This window comes from Micropterus salmoides, unplaced genomic scaffold (genome assembly GCF_014851395.1).
Source record: "Micropterus salmoides isolate LMB-PRFRI ecotype aquatic unplaced genomic scaffold, ASM1485139v1 Ms_hic_scaffold_15, whole genome shotgun sequence".
Lineage (NCBI taxonomy): Eukaryota > Metazoa > Chordata > Actinopteri > Centrarchiformes > Centrarchidae > Micropterus > Micropterus salmoides.
Window position 1 is genome coordinate 23,179,410 of NW_024040596.1, and position 21,161 is coordinate 23,200,570.

The 21,161-nt window shown below is 38.9% G+C and overlaps 1 protein-coding gene across 20 annotated transcripts in view; it reads left to right on the forward strand.

Annotated features, from left to right (window-relative positions):
- Positions 1 to 3,459: 3,459 nt before the first annotated feature.
- neb (nebulin) overlaps positions 3,460 to 21,161 on the forward strand; it is a 65,042-nt gene continuing 47,340 nt past the window's right edge. For 17 of the 20 annotated variants that reach the window (XM_038721103.1, XM_038721107.1, XM_038721101.1 and 14 more), the window contains exons 1-39: positions 3,460 to 3,536; positions 4,285 to 4,385; positions 4,699 to 4,788; positions 7,883 to 7,927; positions 8,815 to 8,922; positions 9,145 to 9,252; positions 9,568 to 9,672; positions 9,769 to 9,873; positions 9,990 to 10,094; positions 11,328 to 11,432; positions 11,988 to 12,092; positions 12,200 to 12,307; positions 12,784 to 12,900; positions 13,424 to 13,525; positions 13,618 to 13,725; positions 13,837 to 13,941; positions 14,053 to 14,151; positions 14,738 to 14,842; positions 14,937 to 15,044; positions 15,192 to 15,305; positions 15,414 to 15,611; positions 15,760 to 15,867; positions 15,984 to 16,082; positions 16,240 to 16,344; positions 16,592 to 16,699; positions 16,843 to 17,154; positions 17,284 to 17,490; positions 17,612 to 17,716; positions 17,836 to 17,943; positions 18,033 to 18,344; positions 18,510 to 18,716; positions 18,860 to 18,964; positions 19,112 to 19,219; positions 19,325 to 19,636; positions 19,779 to 19,985; positions 20,083 to 20,187; positions 20,278 to 20,385; positions 20,477 to 20,788; positions 20,917 to 21,123. In XM_038721103.1, coding sequence (XP_038577031.1) covers positions 4,720 to 4,788; positions 7,883 to 7,927; positions 8,815 to 8,922; positions 9,145 to 9,252; positions 9,568 to 9,672; positions 9,769 to 9,873; positions 9,990 to 10,094; positions 11,328 to 11,432; positions 11,988 to 12,092; positions 12,200 to 12,307; positions 12,784 to 12,900; positions 13,424 to 13,525; positions 13,618 to 13,725; positions 13,837 to 13,941; positions 14,053 to 14,151; positions 14,738 to 14,842; positions 14,937 to 15,044; positions 15,192 to 15,305; positions 15,414 to 15,611; positions 15,760 to 15,867; positions 15,984 to 16,082; positions 16,240 to 16,344; positions 16,592 to 16,699; positions 16,843 to 17,154; positions 17,284 to 17,490; positions 17,612 to 17,716; positions 17,836 to 17,943; positions 18,033 to 18,344; positions 18,510 to 18,716; positions 18,860 to 18,964; positions 19,112 to 19,219; positions 19,325 to 19,636; positions 19,779 to 19,985; positions 20,083 to 20,187; positions 20,278 to 20,385; positions 20,477 to 20,788; positions 20,917 to 21,123 — 5,154 coding nt within the window. In that variant the 5' untranslated portion in view covers positions 3,460 to 3,536; positions 4,285 to 4,385; positions 4,699 to 4,719. The remainder of the gene's footprint in view (positions 3,537 to 4,284; positions 4,386 to 4,698; positions 4,789 to 7,882; positions 7,928 to 8,814; positions 8,923 to 9,144; positions 9,253 to 9,567; positions 9,673 to 9,768; positions 9,874 to 9,989; positions 10,095 to 11,327; positions 11,433 to 11,987; positions 12,093 to 12,199; positions 12,308 to 12,783; positions 12,901 to 13,423; positions 13,526 to 13,617; positions 13,726 to 13,836; positions 13,942 to 14,052; positions 14,152 to 14,737; positions 14,843 to 14,936; positions 15,045 to 15,191; positions 15,306 to 15,413; positions 15,612 to 15,759; positions 15,868 to 15,983; positions 16,083 to 16,239; positions 16,345 to 16,591; positions 16,700 to 16,842; positions 17,155 to 17,283; positions 17,491 to 17,611; positions 17,717 to 17,835; positions 17,944 to 18,032; positions 18,345 to 18,509; positions 18,717 to 18,859; positions 18,965 to 19,111; positions 19,220 to 19,324; positions 19,637 to 19,778; positions 19,986 to 20,082; positions 20,188 to 20,277; positions 20,386 to 20,476; positions 20,789 to 20,916; positions 21,124 to 21,161) is intronic. The other 3 variants (XM_038721104.1, XM_038721102.1, XM_038721105.1) reach the window with 3 other exon arrangements.

Here is a 21,161-nt window from a genome sequence, read left to right on the forward strand (position 1 = left end):
TTCTTTGTAACCTTCAGGCCAGATCTGTGCCTTGCCACAATTCTGTCTCTGAGCTCTTCAGGCAGTTCCTTTGACCTCATGATTCTCATTTGCTCTGACATGCACTGTGAACTGTAAGGTCTTATATAGACAGGTGTGTGGCTTTCCTAATCAAGTCCAATCAGTATAATCAAACACAGCTGGACTCAAATGAAGGTGTAGAACCATCTCAAGGAGGATCAGAAGAAAAAGACAGCACCTGAGTTAAATATGAGTGTCACGGCAAAGGGTCTGAATACTTATGACCATGTGATATTTCAGTTTTTCTTTTTTAATAAATTTGCAAAAATTCCTACATTTCTGTTTTTTTCTGTCAAGATGGGGTGCTGAGTGTACATTACTGAGAAATAAAATGAACTTTTTTGATTTTTGGAAAATGGCTGCAATGAAACAAAGAGTGAAAAATTTAAAGGGGTCTGAATACTTTCCGTACCCACTGTAGCTTTGGTCTTGTGATTATCATCGTGGGTTTCTACTTTCTTCCGTTTTGCAGTATGTAACCGCTGGCCCACAAACAGTTATAAACATAGTCCTATATATGGTTCATTTAAATATTTTTATACTGTGTGAAAAGTACCAGTCTGAATATTGGCCTAGCATTACTCTTTATATGCCTTTGAAACTTTGAGCAGTCAGTGTCACTGTGAAACATATACTCTGGTTCAATCTTAAATTAACAAATATTGCTTTAAGGGCAGAAGGACCTAAACAATTGAACATGTTGACAAAGAGATATAATTTAATTAACATCAACACTTTATATTTTAGTGAATCCTAGTGTGTGATCATGTCTTCACTAGGACTACTGAGCAAACTCCCATCAGCCACAAGAGAACTTTCAGTATTTCACCTCTTTTTTGTCAAATGTTGCATATTCATTCCTTTTTCTATTTAAAATTGGTTATGCTTTCAATGATGTTCATGTTTATACAGATATGCCAATTAAGTAATTAGTCCTGTTTCTAAAAGCTCACAACAATAGTGAACTTTGTCTGATATTTCATTGAATTGAAACACAATCGGACTGAAGTTGTTGGCTTTATTGCTGTGATTTTCACTCTGATCTGTGTGTAGGTATCAGTAAAAAATGTTCATATGCAAAAATAATTATATTTCACTTTAGGTATAACATTTCAGGTATTGTAGCAGCAAAGTCAACAAAATGTCAACAACCACCATGCAATACATTTATGTCCATAATAATTCATTGACATCCTGTACATTTTGTGTCCATTTGCCACTTATCCACAGTGCTGGACAGTAGACCGGTTTGTCCTGTGAGTATTCTGAGTAATGCATCAGTGACTGTGTCAGACACTATAATCGCTCCTAATATGTTACCGGAGAGTCCTTTCATCGACACACTGTTTGCACAGGTTTAATTTATGTTGTTCTGGTATGTGTAATCATACAGCATATCTTTTCAAATTACAAAAAATATAGTAAAATATACTAATTTGATTACTCAAACAATCTGTCAGTTCATACCAGAAACAACTAACCCAAGACATTGCTTGCTTCTTGTAGAGCTAGACAGGTCAGTGCAGGTGTTTGTATTGATCTAGAAATCTGCCTGATTGTCAACCTATCCTGTCATTCTATGACTGACCTATTGGTTTCATTTAGGTCTCTTACCTCACTAGAATTCATTGTTTTTTCCCCTCTGTGTTGGTGGGCTAATATTGACAGTTGGCAGTGTTTATGTTGTGGTTGTCTGTCATGCAGCTGTTGTGTTCTGGTCTCACTGGTCATCACTAATTTTTTCCAGTGACTAAGCATCATGGAGCCCCCTCCCTGGGTGTCGTTGGCATTAGGAAGTCGTTCTTTTGAATGCTAGAATCATCAAGTCTGAACTTGAAATGTAATGCACCAAATGTTTCCATAGCCTGAAAAATCCTCTGCTTGAAAGGTCGGTACTTTTCATTACCATTCTGTGTTACTCCAGCTAACAAACCATCAATAGTGTTTAAAGGGACTATTTCTTCAGTAGAAAGTAGTTTCAATAAACAGTTGACAGTGAGATCTGGATAATCCAGTAACCGGGGAATTGTTTCTGGAAGAATGTGTTGCTGCTAATTTTTTCCCCCAATGCTGCTGCCACAAAGAAAGTTCACTTTGAAATCATGTTTTGTAATTTATGTTAACCCAGCCTTTTAAACATGACTACAGTTTTGCAGATTAGATGGGCTCAAAACTGGAGTGATGTTGCTAATGAAGACCAGGCAGCAGTCACCCAGTGCATCACAGAATGGAGGGCCATTCCCACTTTCCAGAGGGGTAGAGAGACACACATTCAGCTGCTCCTGTCAGTCTTGGTCCTGAGTAGCACCCTGCTCCTGGCACAAAGAGTGAGAGCTAGATATTACATACCAGAGAGATAGAGGCACATCCGTAGAAGAAAGGAAATGTACATATGGTATATTTTCATTCTTGGTCCTGTCCTGTGTCGGTATATCTACATGTTCAGAGTCGATGCCATTTGCCTCTTGGTTTAATTCATTGATTTGATTGTAAATTATATCATAGATGCCCCTGGACCTCAGCTGTATGGTATGGTGTATGTTATCTAGAACTAGTTCTAGGTGTAACTCGTACTTTTTATGCACACAGATTGTATGAAACTTGAGTTAGCAGTCTTTGAAAATGTGGAAATCTGCTTTTTTTGATCCTGCGCGAGGGTTGAGTGTGAATATATATAAGACTGCATCTCGAGCTGACCTGTTGGCCACATTGTTTTAAGGTTTTGACAACATACAAGGGAACAAGGTTAAATTAAATTGTCGTCACCACTGTGAAGCAAATGTTAAGACTTGCCCAGGGTGACTCATTATTCTTTAACAGGCTTTGTCCTTTATCCTAGGGGCATTGGTGATTTATCAGACCTTTCTTTTTCAGATACAATCACATTTGTAATACTAGTAGCTATTACGTTTTGTCTCATATCTATAGGGGCATGTACTCTGTCTCATTCTCTGTCTCATAGGTCCCCAGTTTGATGTTCACCTGATTCTTGACAGGACCTAGCCAGCTGAGGGTCAGCTAACAGATGACATCAACAGATCTGGCGCTCACAGCCCTGCCGGGGCTTCAGCTAGCCTTCTCCTTGCAACCTCTTACGCATATCCTTACACATGGTCAGACTTATTTCCAAACCTTTTACAGAAAAACATTTGTTAACATCATAACACACATCTTTTCACATAGACTGGTACTGTTGTAGTTGGGGTTTTCTCAAGACCACCACTGCCCGTGCCTCACTGCCATCCTCATAACTGTACCGCTGATGCATTAGCCTCAACAGGTGCTCTTTTCTGAAAGGATCACTTAGGTATATTTAGGTTTTGAAATGTGAGAGCACTGCCCTGTGATTGGCTGTGTCGGCCACATGATAACCTGGGTACAAACCGCAGCTGTGTGCTGTCGCCCGGTGTTTCTCTGGAGGGAAGCTGGGGAGGCATTCGCGGCTTGGGAGACCATTATACTTAAAAAAAGAACTGGTAAGCAAAGAATAGGAGAAAAAGCACAAATATTCATATTTTCTACATCCTGCATGGCTTTCCACTTGCTTGGAGATCCATCGTTTCCATCCTCTGCTGCCAACTGGATCCAAGAGGACAGCTGATTGAGGAATAAGGTGTGAGAGCTCTGCTGCACACTGAAGGAGTAACCAAACAATCCAGAACTGCAAGACTCGAGCAAGATCAGAAGAGGCCTACCTTTGGATGTATCTGAAATTTTCAGCAGCAGTCTGGCCATTTTGTCTTCTTTCCAAAATCTCAGCACCTGTCTGGCTATTTTTGTCCTTCTACCTCAACTGTTCCACCTATTTCACTTGTTTTTTTTTTACAGAGAACATTTAAGTTTTAAATTTGAAGAGAGGGCATTCAAGTGCTAAAAAAAGGTATTAAGTCTGCCATCCTATATTTAACCTGCAGCCTCAGAAGGCATTGCATCTCCGTTTGCTAAACAGAGTCAACCAATCAGGCTGTGGCATTAGCTTACATGTCAAATAGCTGAAGCAGTGTTGGGCAGCTGTCGCCAACCTTCAGCCAGGAGGCACAGTTCTTTGAACTGTTTTGTGGCAAGTCAGGAAGGAGGGGTGGCTGTCACACATTCAAAGGCAAAGGCCTGTTATAATCCACTCTATCTCACCTTCCTAATTTGTATTTTTCTCTGTGTAATTGTTGAATTACACTTGTTGCACAGTTTGTGAGGTGCTTCACATATTTTTATTACTTTCTTTAGGATTTGGACAAATTACAAAGTTGGACTATCAGTTTGAGACCCTAGTGGATGGCAAGAGAGGCTTCCTTACTGTCAGGAAATACTGCGGGAATCTTTTGCTGGTATGGCATGCGCATTGGTTGAACCTCAATATATTGGTGTTATATTTTTATTATTATTTATTATTCCTTTTAGCATTGCCTAGCTGCCAGCATCCTAAAATATAACTGGTGCAGTTGTCCTAGGGCCTCTTGTCTAAACCTCAGTATATGCTGTTTGAAATTGTGATTTGGTGCTACTGATAGGACATTTAAGTTAACTCTGCAACACTTATGTTATACACTTCCCCATTAGATATGGTTTTCAGCTTAGGAGGACAGACCTTGTCCAGTTTAAATGATGAATTCCTGAAAATTCCATCTGTGTTTTGTATAGAACCTCTAAAACCGTCCCATAATGACGGAAATTGTGGAGGAATATGAGGAATTTGAGGAGGAGGAGGAGGAGGAGGAGATTGTAGAAGAGGTAAGTGGACATCTTCTCACTGGTTATGCACATTAATCGTAAAGTACTGCTTTGCATACTTTACATAACTATATACTTTTAATACATATTTCAAAATTATACCTAATTAGTTTTGTTGTTTCCAGCCTAAAAATGATTAAACCTTGAGATTCAGTACAGGATCTGCAGGTCCAGTGTCAGGCCCTATGAATAGTTAAGTAAGTCCAGTCAGCAGTTTATGGAACCATCATCCATGACTGCTAGTGGATCCTGTTTCAGACAGACACCTTCAGATGGGTTTTAAGTCTTAGAGATCCCTTAACAGTCAACTATAAATCAAAACTATTTCAAACTGAAGATAGAACATTTTCTGTTGTCCTGTAAAGGTACAGATACCTTTACCAGAGGCCCTGCCCACAACATTATAAATGGAGTATAGTGACGTAAGCACTGCATAACTGAAATATGCATTAGATCAAGTCATTTATTTCCACAGATTGCTGCAGATGACTTTACAACATTCATTTTAATGTATTTTTTTGCTCCAACATATCTAACCTCTAGATGAACACATTTTACAATGCTGTAATTGTACCAGTATAAGGATGGTATCATTCCTGTGTTGCATTAATAGTGCAAGATTGGATTACATACAATTTGGGAGAGCGCCAGTTTCTGGAAGTTACCATTTTGTCTTTTGTTTTAAATAACCTGTTGAAAGTCTTTATCATGATTCACACCAATCATACAATTTGTATCATATTCTCCAGATTATGTGATCAGACCTCATGTTCATTCAGGATGTTTTTATGCTGCATTCTGTGTATGAATTATTGTGTCACTGAAGGTCTCCGTTTTAGTGCCCAATGGAAGAGTGAAAACAGAAGGCTAACAGGTTAATCCCATATTTCCTGGTGAAATAGGATTAAAGTTAGCCTCGTATTTGTTCATACTTAATGTTGCTGATATCTTATAGGGGAGTCTAAATGATTGTTTTTGGCTGTCACAATATCAGCTGATTATAACCAAACAATGAATTGTTATCATTTAACTCCCATATAACATATCAACTGTTTCAAATAGATTTACCATTTTTACTGCAAAGATGTAAATTGTTTGGGAGGCAGGACTGATGTATACCCACATAATCAATACAATCTGATTTCACTAGCACTTTCATCGACACTGTGGAGAAAAATTGCATTGTTTTGTGTAAGATGGCTTCTTATTTAATCTACAGAATGGGGAGAAACATAGTGCTATTCAGGTCAGATATGAAAATATACATATAGTTATAAACTACTATATATATATATTTATACAATACCTTCACAAGACTTTAGACCTAGTTTGATTATCTAATAACTGCAAAATGAGTGTAGTAATAGGTTTTATTTGACCTTATATTTTAAGTTAATATGAAGATAATACTCATGATCATACTTATTAATGAAATGAGGTCATTGAGGGGTGGAGTGTAGAGTTCTCTGTCTGGCATCCAGACAAATTTAGAAGTGGACATCTACGGCACATTGGCAGAGAGATGGAGTGTAGGGAGAAGTAAAGAGAGAGAAAGCAAAAGGGGTGGGTGGGGAGGGATGAGCCACTGTCCTGTAAATCACACTTTGATAGCTGGAGCGTATTAACGTCACAGTGATAGAAATTGCTTAGGAGAGTTGGATGCATGGAAAAACTGCCAGACGGGTGGTAGAGAGGTTGTGTTTGCATTGCTTTGTAGGGATGTGTAGCATTGTGGTTTCATTTATAACTATGGTTCTCTCCTGTCTGATAGACTGAGATATTGAAGCCTCTTACAAATGTTCATCAAAATGATTGAGATGTTCTTTCTCTCAGCTCTGGTTAATCCTACATTTTTGATTATTGGTTAGCGGCCAAAGCCACATGTCTTAAAATGTTTAACCTTATGGGACTGTAAATGTTTCACTGCAATACTTCCTAAGTAGAGGGTAATTCAGGCTCATTCTGTAAGTTAGATTTAGAGTTAGGCTATTAATGGCACATTATGCTATGTGTGGGAATGCTGTCAGTTACTGTAGTCTGAGGTACTTGATTGCAAAAAAACGTTTCCCCTTAAATGGAGCGTTTTTCCCAATTTACAAGAAAACAGTTTTTTCTCTTACTTCAGGTAATATTTAACCATGCAGACATGCTTGATTAAAAGCCCAAGAATATCCAAAAATCTCAGAGATTTCTGTCTCCACTCCAGTACAATGTAGGTGAATGGGATTTCATTTGGGGGATCCACAGCATTGAAAAACTCTTTCCAGAAAGAGAATAATTGTTGCTCCGGATGATCCAAGGAAACAGCTGTCGACAGTTTACATGGTGTTCTGTGGATTATTCTTGGAGTAACAAGGACATTGTTTCTTGAAATTCAAGGTGCTGTTTAAGTTTTTGAAATGCCACTCTTCAATGCGGTAAGCACCACAAATTCAATTCCATTCACCTTCACTATCTTGTAGTGAAGGCAGAAAACTTGAGACACATGTCTCAAAATATTTACCAATAAAACCAAAACTATCTGCATTGCTAAATATTACTAGAGGTAATTTGGGTGGACCATTCATTTAAATCCATGAGAGTTGTGTGTGAACAGACATGGAGTTTTTAAAGGTGTCTACAGTTTGTGTACTGCTTGTGTTGTAGCAACTGATAACAGGAACAATGGTCTATGAAATATAAAAATAAGAATAGAATTAATGTCATGTGAGTGCCTGGTGTTTATAGACTTGGTCAAAGAGTTACAGTGGTCAGGCTGACGTAACACAGAGGATATTAATGCTTCTCTTTTCTCTGTAGAATACATGCTTAATTAGACTGCGGTCAAAATTACAGTTGAATAAATCCACTGTATATTCATCTCTGAGGATTTGAACTCTTTTTCAAAACTATTTGATTGGCCAGAACAGCTCCTAATGATTAAACCCCCAGTTATTATACTTATTGTGAGTGTCAAGCAGTAAATTGATGAGCACCAGAGCTGGTGAAAAATCAACCTCAATCCACTTAAAAGTACTGTGCTGTTTCTCCCATAACTTGTTCTGGCAGTTTTGAAACCCCAGAGTGTGTCCTATATTTGTAATATGTTGAGCAGATTACGACGACGACTGTCTCTGAGCAAAAGACTCAGGTCTTTCAGGTAAAGCACCTCCTCCCAAGGGACACAGTTCAAACAGTGCAGGATGATATGATACCCCTCCCTTGTCTTGTCAATGGTGCACCCCTTTTTTTTGTCTGCATGCCTGTATGCATACTCTGCTGTCTGGTTATTTCATTGAAGGCAGGGCAGAGTCTTTTGTCTTTGAAGATTTTTATGTTAAAACCTTTAAAATTAGTAACCCCGATAAAAATCAATTAAAACTCTGCATGGACATTTTCAACAGTTTTCAGTAAAACATTTTTTTGCCAAATACGCATTTTAATGTGGCCTCCAAGAGACCAATGGCTGCTTTTTGGAGAGTTGATTGCTTCTTCTTATTACTATAATGTATCGCCCTGTTGCTTTGCTTCCCAACAGATGATATACTATAACCTTCATCTATATGTGTTGAGCCTGACATTGCATGTAGTGCAAGATGCTTATAGATACTGTAGGTGTTACTGTAAATTGAACGATTCCTATTCACTTGTGTTGGTTTTGACTGTCCTTCAGTCACCCTTCATCTAGTATTATCTCAGTACATAGTCATGCCAATATCCCAACTATCTGAGTTCCATGTAGAATATTTTACTGATTCATTCATATCCCTGTAAGTCTTGATTTGAATCACTTCAATTACTGAAGGTGAGTTCTTAGTGTAAGAGGTTTACTGCAGACACACAAATTAATATCAATTTGATAAGATGTTTTCCCTTCACCTTGACAAGATCAGATCGTTATTTAATCAGTTGTAGTTGCAAAATACCACAGCCCTGTTGCAAGTGGATGTAGTTTTACTTCCTGGCTAATATGTTTCCTGTAATCAAGGAACCTAGGCCCTTGAGTTTGTTGGATAGTTAATTGTATTTCCCTCTGTACTCCTCCAGTCTGGCTTGCCTACCAGGAAAGTTAGGAAGAAGGTCAAGGTGGATACCTCCAAGTTCATGACTCCATACCTGGCCCACAGCCAGAAGATGCTGGAGCAGTTCAGCCATGTAAGCAACAAGTTTGGGTTTGAGGTTGAAAATCAGTACTTAGCTTCTGTCTATATGTTGTTTGGTTTAGCGGTATTTGGCTGTGGAAATGATGTATTTAAATCAATTCCCTTTCATTTGAATATTTGTAGTTCAGCTTTACTGTTACTTCAGGATATTTTCAGTGGTCACAGTGTGTATCGTGATTATTGTACTCAACTCAGTGATCGCTCTTCTTGACAGAACAAGTACCGGCAAGCTTATGACAGGTCCAAAGGGAATGCTCCTGCCATCGTCACTGATAGCCCTGAAATGATTCGGATCAGGAAGGCCCAGGAGCAGCTGAGCGAGGTACTACTTAGGACTGTGGCAATATTTTTCCCCAAATCATGTTGTCTAAAGTTTAAAGATGATGGATGGAAGGTATTGGAATGTAAGATTTCTGATTTAAATCCCATCGTAAAAATGCTTAAATGAAACTGTTCTGGTGTGATCTACGGCATGATTGTGGAGCAGAGATGCTGAACAAATTTATTGTGATTTTGTCTTTGGGTAAATGAAAGTGTAAAAAATATTAAGATAATAATAAAACTCAATTCCTTAAACTTGATTTGATTATGCTCTTGTCATGAATGAATAATAAAAAATGACACGTGTCATCATCAGGTTAAATACCGCATGGAAGGAAACAAGGCTCGGACGACAAGCTTGTATGATGGTGAGGCCAAAGAGGTCATCCACGTCAAGCGTGTATCTGAACTGATCAGCAAGGTGAGTAACCTAAACCTTCAACAATATACCAAGATTTGGAAAAAAAAAAAGATTATTTTTGAAAGTTTAACACCAATGATGTTTATCTTTTTATAGGTTCTGTACAGACAGAAGTGGGACGAGACTAAGGACAGGTACCTGCTGCCTCCCGATGCTCCTGAGCTGGTCCTGGCTGTGAAGAATGCTGCTAACTACAGCAAAGTAAGCACAATTGAAGCCCTCTATTTTATGTTAATAAAGAGGATTTTTGCTGAAATTAGAAAAGCATCTGATTGTTCTGATTGTAACATTTCATATAAAAATGTCTTTTACTTTAGAAACTTTACACTGAGGCCTGGGATGAAGAGAAGACCCTGTTCTACCCTTACAGCGACAGCCCTGAGCTGCGCAGGGTGGCCAAGGCACAGGAGGTCCTCAGTGATGTAAGCTGAGCTTCCGGACAACACCCACTTTTCAGCTGCAGTAAATGAAAATACAGTACATGTTTTCCAACATTCAGATTTTGGACGGATATGTGGTTTAAATACTAATTGAAAAAAACACAGTATTGTGACATCATATTTTTCTGGGAAAAAAGCTTTTAGTGATTCTAGGGTTAGGCAATATGACAATGTTGTCAACTGTGGGAGCTCTTTATTGGAGTTACAGAATTTTTTTTGTGTCAGTTTAATTCACTGAAATAACTCAATGTAGACATTTCTATCTAGTTTATTTATCTATAAACAGTTTTTTAAGCATCTCATCCTAAAAAAAAGCATTGAGGAATGTATGGATGGATGGATGGATGACAAATGTCACTGAGCATGCTTGGCTATGTGCCTCTGCGTTAACACTGTTTTGCTAGTTTAAGAGTTGAGACTGAACTCTGCATTCTGCCCTTTCAGCTTGATACACAAGAAAGAAGAGTTTAAATACAGGACATTGTTAGGCTGGAACTGAGAGTTGTAGGGGCGAGTGATTAAATTACTCTGGTCAAGATGTACCACTGAAGCCAGTGATGGAGGTAAAAGGTGTGATACTGCGGTTGAAACGGTTTTGAATCTGCAGTAAATATACAGCATCACTATCAATATATAACAATTAACAGTTGGGATAAAAAAAAAAAATAATAATAAAAACAATTACATATACCACGATATAGGATTTTATCCATATCGCCCCAGTGATTTCAATGATTGTAGTTTGGTGCTGTTTCTTGTGGTTTTCTGATATGAAACAATGTAGAACATCTAACACATTGTTAATTAAAAAGAAGAGGTAAGCTGTGACTTTAAGTAACTTTCCTGGATTGCTGTGATACAGTCAAACTTATTCTTTCATTTTTATTTTATTTACGTGAGCAGTTAATTTCTCACTGACTTTGCTGGCAGATTGCCATTCAGCATCAGTCACAGGCAATCACATTTTCTCCACCTTTTCCCTTTCAGGGTGCATTTGTTTGTGCTGAGTCAGATGTATCATGTGTAGCAATTTCCACTCTCATTGCTTCTTTTTGAACACAATTGCATTTAACCTTTTCTGCTGATGTAGGAAAGTCAACACTAATGAATGTAGATACGATCTGTGTGAGGCAGACTGTGCAGTAAGGTCAGCTGTCAATGTTGAAGAATTAACCACCTCAGTAAATTTCAACTCCTACTTTTGTGCCCCTGCAGGTTCGCTACAAGAAGGGTCATGATCAGCGCAAGGCCAAGTACACTTCTTTGGCTGATCCTCCTGAAATCGAGCTGGCCAAGAGAGTGGCCCATCAGCGCAGTGATGTAAGCAGAACAATTTTAAACTAGTGTTAAACATGGTCACACATTACCTGTGGAGTGTTTGGAGCAGGTATGAGTAATTGCCAGGCACATGATGGGCTGACAGTTTGACTTTGGAGACAAAAGCCCAGGCTATCTCCTCTTAAGGGGCAATTCATTTTCTTTCACTCAGGGTATTTCATCACATATTTTCAACAACACCAAACTGGCACAGGAGAAAATGTAACTTCATTGCTTCTTAGGAAAATTTTAGAGGCTCAAACTTGCACCTACATGGAAACAGGGCCTTCACAGACCTACCAACTCTGAGCAACTACTACGGATAACTGGCCACCTGCTCTGCTGTCATATTACTAGCCACACTTAGCTGGAAGGGAGAAGCCAACAATAATCTGAAATTACAGTGATTCCAGTCATTCCTAATGTGTTGTATCGAACAGAATATGAAGATATCTAGTAAATGCCTCTATATTCCACACATTACTATACAACAAGATCTTTATTATGTAAAATTAATCTTCTAATGCTGATATGTTGATCGTGATTTGTTTTCCACAGCTGAAGTACAAGGAAGATTACAATAAAAATGTGAAGGGTCAATGGTGTGAGACGCCATACTTCGACGTGGCCATTGGCAGGATGGCGATGGACAACCTCAGCAATGTAAGATTGTACTAAATCTACTATTACCCCTACTAGGGGCAAGTTTTTCAGAATATTATTAGTTTGTCATTTTTCTGTATCTAACCGTCGACCTTTTCTTTTTTTAGAGAAAATACACGCAACAGTATGAGGATATGAAAGACCAAATTTATTTCATGCAAACAGACACGCCTGTTTATGGCACAAACAAGAAAGCTCGTACTGCTATTAGTGAGGTAAGTACACACAAACACACACACACACACTGACAATGTATTGGAGTATTTTTATAGGTCCTATCTCATGTGGAAGATACGACAGAGAGTTGACCCATGGCTCAGAGCAGAGTGTGAGTCAACTTTTGACGCAGGGACACTCTGTATTGTGCCCAAACATGCACTGCATAACTGAGAGATCTACATTTGGTTCACTTTCACTGCACAAATTCATCATTCATCAGTCATTTCACTAGTCCCCAGTAGCAACACATCAGAGGTGATCAGATGTAAAGAGGCTTTTCAGCTACTGAATACATCACAGCCACCCACACACAATGCAAATATATGTAATTTTAGGATACAATGAACACACACGTATTGTTCCAACATGACTAAGTGAACCAACGTTCTGTTATATGAGTCACTGTTTCAACGACGTGAGTAAACATCATCAACACTCTTTGTTTTCTTTTTACTCATGTTTCTGTTTTCAGGTCCAATACAAGAAGGAATATGAGAAGAATAAAGCGCAGGCTGACTACAACACGCTCCCCGCCACAGAGAATCCTCTCCTCAGACAGCTCAGATATGCTGGCACAATCCTCAGTGATGTAGGTGTCTGACTACGTAGAAAGGAATCTTTTAGCACAGCTGGTTTTAGGAAAAATTATGGATGATATTTTGGGGAAAACAAATGACAAAATCTTAAAAATAGTCTAGTAGTACTATAACAATGTATCATTACTGATCTCCATGTCTGTTTCCTGTGTAGACAGTGATGCTTGCATGAATTTGACAATTGCTCTTCTTAGACAACTAAAAAAATTGGGCAACTGCAAAAAATTATTGAGGTGGTTGTGGGTGTTATTTAAACCATCTGGAAGTCACTTGCAGTTCCCTTTTGCATACAGTGAGTCAGCTGGTGCTGAGAAGGATTTAATTGAATCAAGTTAACAGTCTTACTGACATGTTGTCTGCAGTTAGCCATTGAGTTTGACATCCACTTCATGTGCCATAAGGAGAAATGATTTGTTGAGCTGTTCTTTTGTTTTTGAGTGTTTTCTTATATGAGTTACAGTTCATAATTTATATGTGATTTTTTTGTTCATCATTTGTTTCACATCGTCTTTGCAGAAAGTATATAAGTCCAGCTATGAAAAATCCAGGGGTTCCAGCATCAACTACTGTGACACACCCAAGTTTCAGATGGACTCAGTACTTAAACAGTTCAGTGATGTAAGAATAATCTACGAGTTTAAATATTTTTTTTGTCATAAACCAATGGTATTATTATTGTTATAAATATATGCATTTTGATTATTTTTTAGGCACGTTACAAAGATAAGTATGAAAACGAGGTGAAGGGCCACTACATTGGCAGCTATGAAGATCTCTACATGCTTCACTGCCAGAAAGTTGAGGAAATGAAGAAGGAGGTAAATCATTGTGCATCTTCCTTTCCTTTTTTCTAAATTAAATCACTGATGAAAAATGTATTGTGTACTTCATTATATCTTTCCTCATAATTATTATATTTTATCTTGCAGCAATTATATAAAGCTGATTACGAAGACATTAAAACAAGGTGCTTCTTCCCTCAAACAATTACGCCTGAATATGAAGCTGTGAAGAAGCTTCAGCAGTGTAAAGATGTGAGTAGTCTTGGCTAATAAAATGCTTCTTTGCAGCAAAACAGATTCACATGTTTTTTGTGTTTTGGTATACTCATAAGTCACAAGATGTTTCTATCTTGTGGTTTTCAGAAAGCTTACCGGCAACATCCAGACACAGTGAAATTTACACAAGTGGTGGATTCGCCAGTTCAGGTTCAAGCCGCCATCAACGCCAAGCAGCTAAGTGACGTATGTATGACTGCATGGACCACATTCCGTTAGTACTGATACAAAATGCATTAGAATTGAAATTGGTACCGTGTATATCTCATAAACTTCCATTGGATCAGACATGTTACTTATGAATATTGCTGTCATTTGAATTCCTTCTTACTGTATGTTCACATAAATCATAGACATGATTCATGTAAGGTTGTTTGTGAACATACCTATTTTTTATATTGCCCATTTATTGAGTGAAATTGGTACAGTCACCAGCTAATACTGTAGATCAAATTCTCCTAGATATCACCTTGTGACCATGTGCCCAATCATCCACATAGCCCAGCTGTCTTTCTGTGGGCACCATGGAAACTGGAGAGCCATCTCTCTGTAGTATATAAATAGCAACAAGCATTCAGTTGGCCCAGAATAAACCCCTGTGATCAGAGAGGGGCTGGGGAGGCAGGGAAAGGGATAGTCAGTAGGTCTCAGCTAATACACTGCTGCCATCCAGTGACTGAAAATCAAATAACACTTCTGTCAATGTACAAGTGAAGGAAATTCAGATTTTTTTTTTTCAAATTACACATCATTTTATCACTTCTTTTTGTAGTTGAACTACAAAGCAAAGTACGAGGAAACAAAGTTCAAGAACAGTCTGCCCCCAGACTATCCCTTCTTCATCCAGTCCAGAGTAAACGCTTTTAACCTCAGTGATGTAAGTAACTTCATTTCCAGCAATCACCTGAACTGACAGCTTTAATTTAGTGTACATTTTTAATTTCCTGAATGCCATGATTTTCTCCTTGCAGAACTGTTACAAGTATGATTGGGAGAAAACTAAAGCGAAAAAGTTTGAGGTCAGAGGCGATGCTATCTCGATCCTTGCTGCCCGTGCTCACACAAACATTGCCAGTGATGTAAGTAAGCTGCAATATCAGCCTTTATGATTTCAGTATTTCTTGAGTGCTTTGTATTTCCGTTACTTTTAGTACACGTTTACTTTTTTTAATGAATCTACTAATTAATAACCTTTTGCTATTAAATATATATTAATATATTTGCAGGTTAAATATAAGAAAGAGTATGAGAAGAATAAAGGGCAGATGGTTGGAGCTCTCAGCATTAATGACGATCCAAAGATCTTGCACTCTGTTCATGTGGCCAAAATACAGAGTAATGTGAGTCAGTAGCTTGCTGTGATGTTCTAAATTATGTCCCTTAATAATAATGTATTAGACCTGAGATAAGGGGCATTCTTAAACAATTTCTTACTGATATCTCCACAGCGGGAATATAAAAAGAACTATGAAAAGATTAAGACCAAGTACCATACACCACTGGATATGATGTCAGTCACCTTGGCCAAGAAATCCCAGGGGATTGCCAGCATGGCTGGGTATAGGAGCGTCAGCACTAACTTCTTCCTTCCCCATGACAGTGTGCTGTTGGACTTGGCCAAGAAAGCCAACATCATCCAGAGTGATGTAAGTATAGGCAGACTTTACAACGTCTTATTGTTGGCACTGTGGTTTTTTGTTATAATCATAATATAAAACGTATATATAATTGCACGGTTGTTTTGAGATTAATTATGTATTCAGTGACCCCATTTAATTTTTTTCTGCATCTCAGAATGAGTACAAGTCCGACTACAACAACTATACCAAGGGTTCCCCATGGGTCCCCTTTGGCTCCTTGGATGTGGAAAAGTGTAAGAAAGCTGGTGAGATCCTCAGTGAGGTATGTGCACAACATCATTGCTTCGGTCTCCCCTCTTTACAAATTCCCTCTTGACATTAAAAAAGGACATTTTTCATAGTTGGTAGGATATGCGTTAATCTACTTGTTTCCTACAGAAAAAATACAGACAACACCCAGACAAGATCCCCTTCACATCGATTGACGACCACCCCTACACACTGCAGGCCAAAGTCAACCAGCTTCAGAGGAGTGATGTGAGTCTACTGTCACACTCACTGTTAATTCTGCAGAAAGAAATCTTTCACTTTGGTTCACTTTTTTTCTCAGATAACTTTTGAGAAGATTGTTTTTTATCTTTACTTTGATCTAAGTACACATTACTTCTGCCCTCATTGCTTTCTTGCCTTACAGCTGTTCTACAAGAGAGGTCTGGAGGAGATCCATCAGAAGTACTCTCTGCCTCCTGATGTGCCTGAGTTGCTCCAGGCCAAGTGCAATGCATACAACATCAGCAAGGTAAGGCAAGGAAATACTGAGAGATCACTTTATTGAGTCATATAAACCAAATATTTTTTCATAGTACACTTTTTAAGCAATCATTTTGGGTACATTTAAATTAATTTCCTAATATTCATTCATTTGCACTGACATATACTGTAGGTGCAAATGTGTGTGCATGTAAATACGTAGTGGATCCATGCTAAATGTATTCAGTGTTTGGATTTTTTTGTTGTTGCTTTTAATCTGTAATCTGTCATTTCAGAACTACTACAAACTTGCCTGGCAGGAGACAATTGCTAAAGGTTATGACCTGAAGCCTGATGCTATTCCTATTATCGCTGCCAAAGCTGCAAGACATGCTGTCAGTAATGTAAGTTTCCTAAAAGACTGAACCAACTTCTGAGGGTCATGTGCAAACTCAATTTTAACATGCCCTTCTTGTTGCATCATATACTTGTTAAAATTCTTTAAATGCTAAATAATTAGGGATGGTGTATGCCATTTTACCTCTAGGTTCAGTATAAAAAGGCTTATGAGAAAGCCAGAGGCCACCATGTTGGCTTCCGCAGCCTCCAGGACGATCCTCTGCTGGTTCACTACATGCAGGTGGCTAAGTTGCAGAGTGACAAGAACTACAAGAAGGACTACCACAAGGCCAAGCTGAAGTATCACACCCCAGTAGACATGATGAGTCTGGCTCACGCCAAGCATGCCTCATCAGTGCAGACCTTTGCTGGCTACAAGCAGCACCACCATAATTACTTTCTTTTGCCTGACTCGATGAGTCTGGGCCTGGCTCGCACCATGAGCTTCAATGCCAGTGATGTAAGTTTAATTTCACTTTTAGGGTCTTTTGTGTTATAATTTTGGTAAATATTTTATGTCATGGCTAAAAGATTGTGTTTCCACAGGGCTGAAACTTTGCAATTCTCACTTATCTCTTTTACTTTCCAGGTTAACTATAAACTGGATTATGAGTCCTCGGTCAAGGGAACTGGCTGGATTCCCATTGGTTCATTGGAGGTGGAAAAAGCCAAGGCAGCAGCAGCAGCTCTGGATGAGAAAAAATACCGCCAGCACCCTGACACCATCAAATTCACTAGTGTCACTGACTCCATGAACATGGAGCTGGCCAAGGCCAATGCCAAGATCCTGAATGTGGTGAGAAGGAGGAAACAGAATAACTTCTTGATTTGCTCTAAAAATAATCAGTTTTAGATTTTAGTCTTTGAATTCCTTTTCAGAATAGACATAAACCAATCCCTTCATTGTTATTATGCAGAAAGAGTATAAGGCCAGTGGAGAGAAGTTCATGCACACTTACCATCTCCCTGCTGATGCCCCTGAACTGATGCAAGCCAGATACAATGCTGTCAACATCAGCCAGGTTAGTTGCAGATTCTTCCATTATTTGTTCATTATCTTTCAGCCTTTGTGTACTTTTAAACTGTATATAGAAATTTAATTGTTACTTTGTAACATAACACTGATGATCATTTTATTTAGAATTACTACACCTATGCTCATCGTAAAGATCTGCTCAAAGGACATCATTTGAAGGAAGATTCCATTCCCATTGTTGCAGCAAAATCTTCCAGAGACATTGCCAGTAATGTAAGTTGTGAATATGCTAATAATAATGCTAATCAAATGTTACTAAATTAAACAATGCTATTCATACCTAATGCTTTTCTTTTATACAGTACAAGTATAAACTGGCTTATGAGAAGGCAAAGGGCCACCATGTCGGCCATCGCAGCCTCCAGGACGATCCTCTGCTGGTTCACTACATGCAGGTGGCTAAGATGCAGAGCGAAAAGAACTACAAGAAGGACTACCACAAGGCCAAGCTGAAGTATCACAGCCCAGTAGACATGATGAGCGTGGTCCACGCCAAGCATGCCTCTGCTGCTCAGACCATGGCTGGATACAGGAAGATCCCTCACAACTACTTTCTTCTGCCTGACAACATGCACCTGCAGCGGTGTCGCAGCATGATGGAGATTCAGAGTGATGTATGTTCTCACTTTTCACTTATATGCTACCATGGTGTAATGCTAGTATAATTTGTGCTTATATAAATAAATGGATTATTTACATAGTTGCAAAGCATTATGCACAGTGATGATGTAAACTCTTCTAGATATTGTGAGAGAAATGCTTTCTCTTTATACCCACAGAATGTCTACAAGTCAGATTACAGCAACTACTCTAAAGGCTTAGGGTGGGTCCCTATTGGTTCTCTGGATGTTGAGAAAGCCAAAACTGCTAGAGCCGCGCTGGCTGAAATAGGCTACCGCCAGCATCCCAGCACTCTCAAATTCACAAGCAAGACTGATGGCATGAACATGGCTCTGGCTCTGGCCAACACAAAGCAGCTGGACAACGTAAGACTGTCTTATTTTTTACATGTGATCAAATACCTTTAAATCTCTTTAAATGTGTTAAAATATTGATGCATATCGGAACTTCTCCTGCTAGAACCTTACAAAAATTCACAGGTTTTATGCTTATTTTTCCTTCCCATTAGACTTCATACAAAGCTTCTGGTGAGAAGTTCATGCACACCTATCATCTGCCAGCTGACTGCCCTGAGTTCCTTCAAGCTAAATTCAACGCACAGACCCTTAGCGAGGTTAGAGAACAATGCATTTATGGAAAAAAGAAAAGTTTGATACTGTTTTATCACCCAAATATGCAAGTCAAATGAAAATGAATGGCTTGATATGCCAAGTCATCTGTGTACAATACATTGTTGTAACACTTTAACGTTTACCCACAGAGTCACTACAAGCACAAGTGGCTAGAAGATATTGCCAAGGGATACGACATGAAGCCTGATGCTATTCCTATTCTGCATGCCAAGCAAGGCAGACACATTGTCAGCAATGTATGTAGATTATAAATCTACCTGAACACATAATAAATTCAACATTTTAAAAAAAAAACAGTCTATCATCTACAGGTAACTAACTAATTTTTCTTTATCTTTTAGGTCCAATACAAGAAAGCCTATGAGAAAGCCAGAGGTCACCATGTTGGCTTCCGCAGCCTCCAGGACGATCCTCTGCTGGTTCACTACATGGAGGTGGCTAAGATGCAGAGTGACAAGAACTACAAGAAGGACTACCACAAGGCCAAGCTGAAGTATCACACACCAGTGGACATGATGAGTGTGGTCCACGCCAAGCAGGCTTCTGCTGTTCAGACTTATGCTGGTTACAGAAAGATCCCTCACAACTACTTTCTTCTGCCTGATAACTTAAACTTGCAGCGGTGTCGCAACATGAATGTCCAGTCAAGTGAAGTAAGTGGCAGCGGTAGTTTTATCAGTGAATTGTGTCTTTTAGGATCAAACCCATGTTTGTAATGCTACTAAGGAAATAATGGTCATTGATCTTGACTTCAGAGCTAATATGCGTCATAATCTCATTGGGTTTTTTTTTTAGTGTGATTACAAGTCTGAATGGAACAACTATGTCAGAGGTACTGGATGGGTCCCAATTGGCTCACTTGCAGTTGAGACCGCTAAAGTTGGTGGTGAGATTCAGAGTGACAAGAAGTACCGCACTCATCCATCCAACTTTAAGTTCAGCAAGTTGATGGACTCCATGGACTTGGCTCTGGCTACTGCCAACAATCAGATCATGAACAAGGTACAGCATTTTCACATGGACAGTGCAGGATCACAAAATATAAATACTCTTGTTCACATGCGTCATTCATTTGTTTTTCTGGTGTCTATATTTACAGAAAGCATACACTGCGGCTTGGGAGAAGGACAAACTGACGGTCCATGTCATGCCAGATGCTCCTGAAATTGTCCTGGCCAAGGCTAATGCCATCACCATGAGCAATGTAAGGCTTTATCTTACATTATTTAATTTCTTTGCTAATAGTATTTTATTGTATTGTGTTTGATTCATATCAATTTATATATTTTCACAGAAACTTTACAAAGCTGGAGTTGTGGAGATGGCCAATAAGGGCTACAACCTCAAAGCAGACGCCATCCCAATTGTTGCTGCCAAGTCTGGTACCACTATCGCCAGTAATGTAAGTTGTAAATAAATTGTACCAAGTCAAGAATTTTTATATGCTATAACCCACTATACATGCTAAACAAGTATTTATTTATGTCTTACAGTACAAGTACAAGTTGGCATATGAGAAAGCCAGAGGTCACCATGTTGGCTTCCGCAGCCTCCAGGACGATCCTCTGCTGGTTCACTATATGGAGGTGGCTAAGTTGCAGAGTGACAAGAACTACAAGAAGGACTACCACAAGGCCAAGCTGAAGTATCACACACCAGTGGACATGATGAGTGTGGTCCACGCCAAGCATGCTTCTGCTGTTCAGACTTATGCTGGTTACAGAAAGATCCAGCACAATTACTTTCTTCTCCCTGATGCCATGAACCTAGTGCTGGCTCGCACCATGAACACCCAGTGTAGTGATGTAAGTTTGAAATGTTAAAATACATGCTGTGCTATTCCCTCAATAATTATGTCCATTTATAAAGGCAGATAACAATTAATAATTGTAATATGATTCCTTGATTCATGAGACCTTACATTTCTTTTTAGTGTGATTACAAGTCTGAATGGAACAACTATGTCAGAGGTACTGGATGGGTCCCAATTGGCTCACTTGCAGTTGAGACCGCTAAAGTTGGTGGTGAGATTCAGAGTGACAAGAAGTACCGCACTCATCCATCCAACTTTAAGTTCAGCAAGTTGATGGACTCCATGGACTTGGCTCTGGCTACTGCCAACAATCAGATCATGAACAAGGTACAGCATTTTCACATGGACAGTGCAGGATCACAAAA